The sequence below is a fragment of the Nicotiana sylvestris genome, chromosome 11, assembly GCF_000393655.2.
Source record: "Nicotiana sylvestris chromosome 11, ASM39365v2, whole genome shotgun sequence".
Lineage (NCBI taxonomy): Eukaryota > Viridiplantae > Streptophyta > Magnoliopsida > Solanales > Solanaceae > Nicotiana > Nicotiana sylvestris.
Window position 1 is genome coordinate 55,090,416 of NC_091067.1, and position 12,219 is coordinate 55,102,634.

Consider the following 12,219-nt stretch of genomic DNA (forward strand, 5'->3'; position numbering starts at 1 on the left):
AATCGTAGTTAGATAGGCCTCCTGTTATTCTCTGAACTTTGAGAAATTAAGTCAAATATCAGTCTCCAAACTGGTCAATCTAAGAATCAAAGTGAACTTGGTTAACTGCACGTGAAATGCAGTATTTGTCTAACAGAAGCAAACGAATTTGAGTCATCAAAATACTAATATTTATTTTTGATGACTAGAGTTTTCTCCTAGTTTCAGGCATTACGGCAGTATTGTTCTTCTCGTTTCACTTTATGCTTCTTGCTTTGTGTTATTACTCCTAATTTTTTAGCTTTTCCTTTTTGTGATAGTGTTGATTTCCAAGATGACCCAAGTGATTTTTCTTTTCTTTTCTATAATTTTGTGGATTATCTAGAACTGTTGCATGCAAGAAGTTTCTGAAGAGACGGATCTTGATGTGTTTGCTTGTAATGGATTACAAACAGCAACTGTAATTTGTTGCTGTACTGAAAAAACTTGCATGTCTCTGTCCTCTATGACAGTTTAGAACTGATCTTCAATCTATGCAGGAGGAAGCTGGGGATGGCTTAGTACTGCCAAAGCATAATAAAGGCTGCCACTGCAAGAAATCAGGTTGCCTTAAGAAGTACTGTGAGTGCTTCCAAGCCAACATTCTTTGTTCTGAAAATTGTAAATGCATGGACTGCAAAAATTTTGAAGGAAGCCAAGAAAGGCAGGCTCTTTTCCATGGAGATCATGCCAACAACATGGCATATCTCCAGCAAGCAGCAAATGCTGCTATAACTGGTGCCATTGGATCCTCTGGTTATGGATCGCCTCCAGTGAACAAGAAAAGAAAGGCTCACGAGCTGTTCTTTGGGTCAATGATTAAAGACCCTGTTTATAGGCTCGGTCAACTTCAACAGGTAAACAATAACTGTTATCCAATTCAACTTGACGTGTTTCTCAATTGTGCATCTCATCTGCATATTCTGGCATGGGGTCTGTTCTGATAATAATAGAGTAGGATTAAAGGTTATAGGTTTCATTATAAGACATGGAATTTGTAATGAACAACAAGAAATTGTTTTACTTGATTTTGTGATCATTTATCAGTGTTTCTATGCTATCTATTAAGCAGGCGAAACAACTTGCTGTAGCTCTGGCTTAATATTTTGTGATAATAGTTGATTAGTGAACTCAAATCATACCATACAGGAAAGCCAAATCAAAGCTTCAGTTTCACCATCTTCGCTGTCTTCTATTCCTGGTCCTCGCTTTGGTAATGCTGCAGCATTAGGTCCTTCAAAGTTTACCTACCGGTACTGCTAACTACCCTTGAGAAATTAACACCCACTGCTCCTTCAGCAGATTAATTGTTGCCTCATTGTTGTAGGTCCCTGTTAGCAGACCTAATCCACCCACATGATATCAAGGAGCTTTGCTCTGTTTTAGTTGACTATGCATGGGAAGCGGGCAAGATGCTTGCAGGTATACTTTGATGTTTATTAAGAACATGGCTTCATTCACATCTACTTGTATCACCAATACTTAAAAGTATATCTTTCATTGTATTGACTTTCCAGCTTGTTTAGTTTAAGGTCGTTTTGATGATTTTTCCATGGGGTGTACTTACAATGGTTTTTAAGTCTTTCTTGAATCATCACTGGAATTTCTCCTGTCTATATTTATTTATTACTTTAATTATGCTTTTTTCCTTCTTAATATTTGGGATCTATGACCTAAGTAGCAGAAACAGTACCTTTAATTTTTCTCTGAATCTAATACTAGGTAATAGCTTAAATGGGGTGATAATGTTTAGCTTAGATAATACTTTTCTGCCTCTGAACTAAATTGAGATCAAGTAAAAACATTCACCCAAACTGAAAATATCAAACTTTAGAACTATGGAAACCTTAGCTAAATGTGTCATATGTGTAGCATGGACAGCTATTTGAGATTCATTTATGTGTTTAATGCTTTTTATCCATTACCGAGGATTAAAAGAAGCTGCTGGTTTTGTTTCTGTTTTTTTTGGGCTACTTTTCTTCTTTTCTTGTGTGGGGATTTAGGATGCGTAGGGATCACCTTAATATGGCCTTCGGACAGAGTACTAGAGTAGTTTCCATCATGTCAAAGACTTCTTCTCTCTATTTTTTCTCTGTCCTGGTTCATTTTCTTTCCCATCTATTTTCTTCTGAACAGAACCAAGTAGGAAGAGGACAAAAATTAAAAAAAAAAATGAATGGAAGGACAAAAATTTTAGAAAAAAAAGAATGGAAAAGACAGGAAGAACGGGCACAAGAGCAGACTAAAGGAGGGAGACTTAAGTACTGGGGGTAGTGTAGACATGTTGTGAAAGTGATCTAGAGATTAGCGAGATCTACCTTATATACTTGTTAGATAGTTAATGTACATAGTTAAAATGTGTATAGTTATGCTTAATGTTAGTGTCACAACATTGGGAAAACATGATTATCTATTACGTAAAGTTTGGATAAAGGGCTCAACATAAGACAATTGTTTTCATACATCTCCATAATCTTTTCTCCTGTGTCTTTATTTCTCACGTGGTATGATAGCCTGGTGAGAAATTTCTCGCTATGGACTCACCAGCGACGTGTCTGGAAAAGGAAAAGCTAGTCAATGCACATTTTTTCCGGTGACTTTCAGGGTTGTTTGCGTCAACTATCTGTTTCGTGAGTGTTGTGCGAAAACCAACACTGTCACGGGGTTCGGGACCTTTTGGCGGCCAAAGCCAATAAACTAGCTGACTGCTCATATGTTGCCACACACTAGCAAGAGTAAGATCTCTGGTGCCATGTTAAGACCATGCGCCAAGCACGTAAAGCACTTTCCAGCCATCTCCATAGTAGTCATTGTTCCTTGGGGTCACTTGGTCATCCCGACCTGACCCATCTAGTTTCTATGCAATTCTGATCACTGGTTGTTGAGATTCCATCCCGACCTGACCCATCTAGTTTCTAGCCAATATCGACCACTGGTTGTTGAGATTCCATCCCGACCTGACCCATCTAGTTTACAGCCAATTCCGACCACTGGTTTTTGAGATCCATCTTTGCCAGCCAACTTTTTGATGACTCTCTATTTCTAGCAACACTTTCTGCTACTAGAGGCCTCTTCTTGACCTTCAGAATTTTCTAGTGATTTTTTTACAATCTTCAGGCTACCTACTGTAGCCAGCCACTTCCCAATGACTTCTCTGGAAGAATTGTTATCGATTTCCTCCTAGTTACTAATTTGTTTGATTAGAACTCTCAATTCAACCATGTCTTTCAAGTTTGATGTGTTTGGATTCTTTGGTTCCAACAACATAGGATTCAGAAATTCAAGTCTTATGATTACTTCGGAACCGTTAATTGGGACTTTAAACTATTTAACTTGGGCTTCCTTTATTGAGTTACGGTGCAAGAGTCTGTGGTGTCTAAGATCACTTCACTAAAAGGGTCACCGAGATTGATGAGAAGACTTGAGCAGTATGAGAGAATGTTGATGCTCAATTATATAGTCACTTGTGGTGATCTATTGATTCAAAGTTGAAGGCTTTGTTTTCTCCATTCCAGATATAGAAAAGCTCACTTTTATATGTTGAGTTTCCCACATTGGTTGTAGGATTAAATATTAGACTAGGTTTTGGGCAATCCTCACCACATGAGCTAACTTTTGGGGTTGAGTTAGCCGAAAGTTCATTTTTTATCATAGTATCAGAGCCGGATCCATCCCAATTCTTAGTTTACTTGATATTAGGTCCCCATGTTATATTGCCCACACTCCAGATGTCTAGTCCTAGGTGAGGGGAGGGGGGGGGGGGGTGAGTTTCCCACATCGGTTGTGGGATTAAGTATTAGGCTTCTTATACGGTCTTCCTCATTTCATGAGCTAGCTTTTCAGGTTGAGTTACGTCCAATATCCATTTTTTTCATTATAACTAATGACATTTCATTTTTGTGATGTGATTTCTCTTTTGACTAACTTAAATAAGAATGCATTAAATATGTCTACTTATTTGGAACATGTACAGGCAATCATGGAGGAATTTGAGAAGTTGATGCCAGTCACTACTAGTATTAATTGTGGAAAGAGTAAGATACTTGAATAATCTCATTCATATCTTTCAATGTCATATACATGGCTTTATATACAAAAAGGTTGAGAAGCAGAATTACCTAAATCCGATAAAATCTGGGATTATATAGAATCATGTAAAATACACAAAAATAATCAGAAATTTGATATTCTAGATTACAACAATTATCCCTAAAATCTTAGAGGATCAGATCTTGATATGGAGAATATCTTCTGGAAATCCTCTATCATTCGACACTCCCGCTCAAGCTGGTGCATGAATATCTTCCATTCTAGCTTGCTTATCAGGTCTTGAACATATTATTTGGCTGTCCTTTTGTTAAAACATCGGCCAACTGATCTTTTTTAGATATAAATGGCATACAGATGAGTCCTTTATCTAATTCCTCCCTAGTTAGATTAGGTTTTCAATGGGTCAAGCCCTTGGACAAGGTATCTAAATGAAAATTTTTGGTAAGTTTGTGGGGCTGTTGATGTATTCTGCCAAGAGTTTAATACCAATCAATCCATCAATACTATTAAAAATCTGTAAGGTGTGAAACTAGAAAAAAGAAACAAATTCGTCGATATTGTTCAAGTCTGCCAAATATATCAAATTCATTGATATTATTTAAGTCTGTCAAACAGAACTAATGTAAGAGTCTTATTATTGAATACTATGTTCTAACGAGTTAGAACTCTTAACTACTATAACCCTATCTAAACTAGTGGATAATATGTTTTTTGGTTAAACATACATATATATATATATATATATATATATTTTTTTTTTATATTTTTTTTTGATAAGGTAAAGGTTTTATTGATAAAAGTACCAAGATGGTACATAAGATTACACCAGGATCAGACCAACACCTATAATAGCATACTTTCAGTTACAAGTTGCTTAGCACATCCAAAAACTCCATATATTGATCTAGACTTTCAACTAAACATTTCTTACACCAAAAAAATACATTTTGAAGCGAAGTATTTTTTATTCTAGCAATGTGATTCCTCTTGTCCTCAAAGCAAACATTGTTCCTTTCTTCCCAGATGGTCCAGAAAATGCATAGAGGGATGGTCCACCATAGTTGCTTCTGATTCCTTGATACCTTCTGCTCTTGCCAGCTGACCAGTAGAAATTTTATGTCTGGAGGCATAGTTCACGAAACACCACACTGATTCAAAAAAAGCTCCCAGCACTGTTTAGCAATTTTACAATGGATAAATAGATGATTAACAGTTTCCAACCCTTCTTCACATAAGTAGCATCTGTTACTTAGGCAGAATCCCCTTTTTTTGTAAATTATCTCGAGTTAAATTGGCTTCTCTGATAGCAACCCACCCAAAACAAGCCACTTTAATAGGTGCTTTGGTTCTCCATAACATTTTCCATGGCCAATTAGATTCATATTGATCATTTTGTTCCTGGAGAAGATTATAACAACTTTTGACAGAATATCGCAGATCATTGCTTGCTGTCCAAACCATAAGATCCTCCTTGTCTTCCTCCACCACTGTTGTGCCTAGTAATTGGAGTAATTGTCCCACTTCTTCCAACTCCCAGTCATTAAAGCCTCTTCTAGGATTTAGTTGCCACTCATTAGTAGAATAGAATTCAGCAACAGAACCATCTTTATTCACAGAGCAATTGTACAGGTTTGGAAATCTGTTACTTAAGCTCACACCCCCTAACCATACTTCAGTCCAAAATTTGATTTTTTTTCAATTTCCCAACTTCAGCTATGTAAATTGATGAAATTCATTCCACAACTTACTGATATTGCTCCAAATACTACCTTTTGTAGAGTTATGAACAATTGCAGGCCTCCATGTATCTTTCTTCACATACTTGACATCTATGAGTTTCTTCCAAGTGTTTTCCTTTCCATCATTATATCTCCATAGCCATTTATATAATAAGCTTTTATTATGCATTCTCAAATTTCTAACCCTCATGCCGCCTCCCTTCTTCACAGTCATTACCTTTTGCCATTTAACCAAATGTATCTTCCTTTTTTCTACATTTCCTTCCCATAAGAAATTACTTCTCATAGTATTCAATCTTTTCTCCACACTAACAGGTAACTGGAACAAGGACATCAAATAAGCTGGAGTACCATCCAACACACTGCTAATCAAAGTAAGTCTGCCTCCAAAGGACAAATATTGCTTTCTCCAGGTAGTCAGTCTGCTGGAACATCTATCCAAAACTCCCTGCCAGATCCTCTGTTCATTTTTCATGGCACCTAGATTGTAGGTAATTTTTCCACCTTACACCCCATTACCTCTGATAATTCCTCTATACAATGGTCCGCACTTATGCTAAACAAACTGCTCTTTGTCAGATTCACTCTTAAACCTGACACAGCTTCAATAGCTAAAAGGATTCCCCTTAGATACAAAAATTGTTCTTTCTGTGCTTCACAAATCAGTAAGGTATCATCTGCATACAAAATGTGGGAAATATCATAGCTAAGACCACCCCTTCTGCTAATATTCAAGCCTCTAATCCAGCCCATTGACTCTGCTTTCTTCAGCATATTGCTAAAAATTTCCCTGACCAGCACAAACAGATACGGGGATAAAGGGTCCCCCTGCCTTATTCCCCTAGTAGACTTGAAGAAACCTTGAGGACTGCCGTTGATAAGAACTGAAAATCTCACTGTGGAGATGCAATAATCAATCCATCTTATCCATTTTCCCCCAAAATTCATTTGTCTCATGACGCCTGTTAAGCATGCCCAGTTAACATGGTCATATGCTTTCTCAAGATCTAATTTGCATAGCACCCCTTGCCTTTTATTCTTGAACATATATTCCACACATTCATTTGCAACCATTGATGCATCAACAATCTGTCTTCCCCTTATAAAAGCATTCTGATTATCGGAAATCAAGTTCCCTATAACCATCTTGAGTCTTTCTGCTAGCAATTTAGAAATAATTTTATACATAGAGCCCAACAAGCTGATTGCTCTAAAATCTTTTATTTCCTCTGCCTCCCTCTTCTTTGGTATCAAAGCAATAAAAGTAGCATTGAAGCTTTTAGTAAAATTTGCTTCCTGAAAGAATAACTTCACAGTATTCCACACATCTTCTCTGACTATATTCCAACATTTCTGAAAATAATGTAGGTTAAAACCATCTGGACCGGGTGCTTTATCTCCCTTAAATAGTTTTATAACCCCTTCCACCACTTCTATTGTGACAGGTCTCTGCATCCATTCTTTTTCCTCCTCTGTAATTTTTTTTAAGTCATCTCCACTCCACTCTGGTCTCCAAGGTTGAGATTCTCTAAACAAGCTATTATAAAATCCCACAATATGCTTCTTTATCAACTCATCATCCTCAGATAGTTCTCCTTCAATAACAATCTTATCGATGCTATTGTACCTCTTGTGTGCATTTGCTTGCTTATGAAAAAATTTGGTATTCCTATCTCCATGTTCAATCCATAAACATCTAGACTTCTGTCTCCAGGAGATTTCTTCTGCTTTTGCAATTGCTTCAAGTTCACTTATGATAGCACATCTCTCAGCTTCCATTTGTCCAGAATTCTGACTCAATAGCCCTCCTGGTCCAAAGCCTCCATCTTTGATAATGCTCTAGTTTTTCTATCTTCCAAGTTTCCAAATACTTCTTTGTTCCATTTCTTCAGATCTTCTTTTAGCAACTTTAGTTTCTTAGCTAGCTAGCACTTCATCAGCTTTGCCTTGAACCCTATATGAATTTCACCATTTCTCCACCAATTCAATGAAATCTTTATGTTCAAACCACATATCTTCAAATTTAAAATAACCTTTCCCCTTGTTCCAATCACCACACTCTAACATGATAGGACAATGGTCTGAAGTTACCCTGGGCAACACTCTTTGCTTTATGAGTTTAAATTGTTCATCCCAGCTTTCAGAGAGCAAAAATCTATCAATTCTAGAAGCACATTGATTATTTTCCCCTCTGAACCATGTGAAGGCACCTCCATGAAGTAGAGGATCCAATAATGAAAGATCATTGATGATTCTGGAAAAATCCCTCATTGCCCTAGTATTTCTTGCATTACCATTCTTCTCCTCTTCATACCTAATAACATTAAAATCCCGACCAATTGCCCAAGGTTGTGAGATTAAACTAGAAATTGCAGCCAGCTCTTTCCACAATTCCTTTCTCCTCTTTCTGTCACACGGTGCATAAACTCCTGTGAAAGTGACTTGTGAACCTGTGTTCTCCTCTTCCATCAAAGTTGTAAGTGAATGCTGTCCCATATATTTTCTTTGCAATTCCACCTCCTTTTATCCCAATACACAACAATTCCCCCACTGTTACCCTGAGCTTCCAATTCAATCCATTCAGTCCATCTAGAACCCCCTACTTGCACGATATCGTTCTGATTTAAGCCCTTCATTTTAGTTTCAGAGAGACAAACAATGTCAGCATTCCATCTTCTAAGAAGAAAATCCACCATTCTCCTTTTCTGTTTATCATTCATACCTCGAACATTCTAGCAAATGATTCTCATCTTCATTGAGAAACAGACATAGCCCTCCTACCCTTTCCTCTACCACCATCAAACCCACTGGAACTGGATTCTCCTTTGAACTTGACCCCAAACTCGAGCAGTTTCCTCTCTCTCTCTCATACTTTTTACCAGGAGAAGAATTTCTGTGTTTAGAGGAAGATACTGATTTTTTTGGCCTTCCATCTTCAATTCGCAACAGTAATTCTAGCAATCGTTCTTCTGTTTCTATTGACTTAACACCCAAGTCTACAACAACAACAACAACAACAACCCAGTATAATCCCACACGTGGGGTCTGGGGAGGGTAATATGTACGCAGACCTTACCCCTACCCCGAAGGGTAGAGAGGCTGTTTCCAGGAGACCCTCGACTCAAAAAGCAACCGAAACCGATATATTAGTACCATAAAAATGCATAATAAAATAACAGCAATACAATAATAGCAATACAATAAATATGAAATACAGAATACGACATACGAAAAAGATGACTGGTATGGTAAGACTAGCAGGTAAAGCCCTGCATCAATAAATGACCAATGACATTCTTAGTCTAACTCCTAACTGGCTAGTCTCACTCTATTGTGATGTAGAAATATTCACAACTCTCCCCTAACCTACAACCTTAATACTCGACCTCCATAATTCCCTGTTAAGGGCCATGTCCTCAGTAATCCGAAGTCGCGCCATGTCCTGTCTGATCACCTCTCCCCAATACTTCTTAGGTCGTCCTCTACCTCTCCGCATGTCCACTACAGCCAGTCGCTCACATCTCCTCACCGGTTCATCTGTGCTCCTCCTCTGAATATGTCCGAACCATCTGAGTCTTGCTTCCCGCATCTTGTCCTCTATGGGGGCCACGCCCACCTTCTCTCGAATATCTCTTAACACCCAAGTCTATATAATAAAATATGAGTTTGGGGAGCGTTGTTGCATACAAAGAGAGAATAGTCTACTGCAAGATTTAAGTTATTACATTCCGAAATGTTTCTAAAAAAATTAGTTCCTAGAATATCTGCCAATAGTGCTTCATTTGCAAACACTAGAAGAACTACCAAAATGGTGGTGCTGGCCAAAACCTGCTTCCTGGCCCCTTCCTTAGCTAGGATGTTTGCCACTCTAGTTGATTCTCGGTGGCTTACGGCCGGATTCCCCAACCTTGCTAGCAATAACCTGCATGCAGAAATTACGAAGTTATAATGAAGGTTTCCTCTGTTAACCATGTGTATTACCTCCGCTGAGTCAATAGCCACTTCAAGGGGAGTGAAATTGTTATCCACAGCCAACTGCAACCCCTGCAATTGTGCTAGTAATTCTGATCGAGAGTTACTAGTGTGTGCTAGACCTTTCATGAAGACCATTACCTAGTCACCACTAGGGGTATCAAATGGGCGGGCTGAGCCGATTTTGGACGGGTCAAAATAAGCTAGGTCAATAAAGGGGTGGGTCACTGACCCCATTCAAAAGTTACTTGGTTGAGATAGGCTGGGTCAAGATGAGCTTAAATTTGGGTCGCCAACCCTCCCAACTCTTACTAAGCTTTAATTAATATGTGTTGTTTTCTTGTGAATTGTATAATTACTAAATAAGACTGTTTTCTTTTGTTATGGTCATATATAACATATCAAACAAAAAGGAATTATTTCTAAGATATTTTGGCAAAGTTACTCATGGATCAATTTGGGCTAAAAATTAACCCAACTTTAAATGCGTTGAAATGGGTTGGGTCAAGATGAGCTGAGCTCAATAAATAGGCGGATCAATAACTAGCCCAACCTTGGGCAGGTTGGGTGGGTCATTTGGGCTTGGGCTAAATTTGACAGCCCTTGTCAGCACTACTATTTTTAAAAAACCCCTCCTATACCACCTGCCCTTGGATTTGTTAAGCTAGAGCCATCAGTGTTGAGCTTATAGGAACCCTTGTGTGGGGGTTCCCGTTTAACATTGATGGTCTTCTTAGTAGCGGTTGAAAGGTTGTCTTAGCAACAAGGAGAAATTCCACTGCCTCAGCAATGGTGTTCTTAATAGGTAGCCTCTTCTTTGTTATTGAACATGTTGCTATTTCTGGTTAGCCAAGTGTGCCAGAAGCAGAATGGGAGGAGGTGTCCCCGGGTGATGTTGCTGTTAAAGTCTATGCTCCTAATTTTGGAGTAACAGACCATCCATGAGCTTGGAAGTTAAGGGCATTTGTACAAGAACTGTAGGTGCATTCTTGAGCAATGCTCATCTACAGTGAGAGATAAGATCATCTACAATTTCTTTATTACAAAATAACAATAAATAGAAGTTGATAAAACTGCATTTTTTTGTTGAGATGCATATATCGTATATGAAAATTTTATCTGCCTTTTCCTATTTAGGGAGTATAGATAAGATCAGAATTACTTTAGAAGTTTTCCAAATTAGGAATAAATGGAAATTGCATCTATGCGCTTGAGTATACTATTAAAAGTAAACCAGAATGCTCCTTACTAGAGCAAGAAAGTCAGGCCATCTATTTCAACAGTTTAATGCAAGCTCCTGAGTGGAGGATGACTAAGCTCGGATAGGTACTTATGCACAAGCTGGTACAGTGCTTCTGGTTTAGATGATAGCTAATTTAAGATCTAAATTCGTTTACAATTAGTCTGATATGGAAAAAAAGCTTTATTAAAAAGAAAAAAATTTGTTTTATCTCTTTTACCAGATAGAGGACCATATCATGATCTGATGGTTTAGCATCTATTATCTGATGGTTTTTCCATGTGATTGTTTGCTTTTAGCTGACATTTCCACTATACATAATGTTTAATTGATTATGTGTTGGAATGCTTTCAGATGAAAAAGATGCTTCACTAAAACAGGCGAAGTGCCACAGTGAAGCTTCTTACCCTTCATCAGGTGTTGAGAAGGTTATACCTGATGATTGTTCAAGTGCATTCCAGGCCGAGAATATGGATGAGTCTAGTTTGGATAGTGCTAATGTACCAAAAGAAAGGCCAATGTCTCCGGGAACATTAGCACTCATGTGCGATGAACAGAATACGATTTTTACTGTGGCTGCTGCTCCCCCTAATGACCCAACAAGCCTTAGCAATAATACATCTTCCCAACTTCCTCATGGGCAGGCCATGAAAGAAGTCTACCCAGAACTGGAGAAGATCGTGTTGACGCGAACTCGTGATTGCCTTAAAAAGCTGATCACTTTAGGAGAATTAAAAGGTTAGTTTCTAATCTTTTCTGTCTGAAAATCTGATTCTACTCATTAATTGATAGCACTTGCCAAATGCATCTGAATCAATGAAACCAATAATAAGCCCTAAAATTCCTATCAGTGAATATGTGCCCTTAGAATGATACAACAAGAAAGCTTCTCAATTGTCACGGCACAAACTCCTACCAGAGCCGTGACGGCGCCTAACACGGCTTGCTAGGCAAGCCAATCCTTCCGCAATAACAATAACTAAATTAATAGAAGCTTGATAATCTCAACAACAGTAATATCATAACATATCTGAGAAAAACAACAATAACACAACTACAGCTATCCCAATAATTTGGTGAGTACATGAGCACTACAGAATCTCAAAATACATAGCCAAATCTTCGGTACAATACGATAGAACAGTGATAACCAAAATAAACAAAAGAAAACTTCAAGGTCTGCTAACGACGTAACAGCTA

At 38.0% G+C, this 12,219-nt stretch overlaps 1 protein-coding gene across 4 annotated transcripts in view; it reads left to right on the forward strand.

The window, feature by feature from the left end:
* Nucleotides 1–12,219, forward strand: part of LOC104217702 (protein tesmin/TSO1-like CXC 5) — a 44,611-nt gene that overhangs the window by 18,363 nt on the left and 14,029 nt on the right. For 3 of the 4 annotated variants that reach the window (XM_009768009.2, XM_009768008.2, XM_009768010.2), the window contains exons 4-7: nucleotides 519–875; nucleotides 1,168–1,271; nucleotides 1,346–1,440; nucleotides 11,374–11,757. In XM_009768009.2, the coding sequence (XP_009766311.1) occupies nucleotides 519–875; nucleotides 1,168–1,271; nucleotides 1,346–1,440; nucleotides 11,374–11,757 (940 nt within the window). The remainder of the gene's footprint in view (nucleotides 1–518; nucleotides 876–1,167; nucleotides 1,272–1,345; nucleotides 1,441–11,373; nucleotides 11,758–12,219) is intronic. The other variant, XM_009768011.2, reaches the window with a different exon arrangement.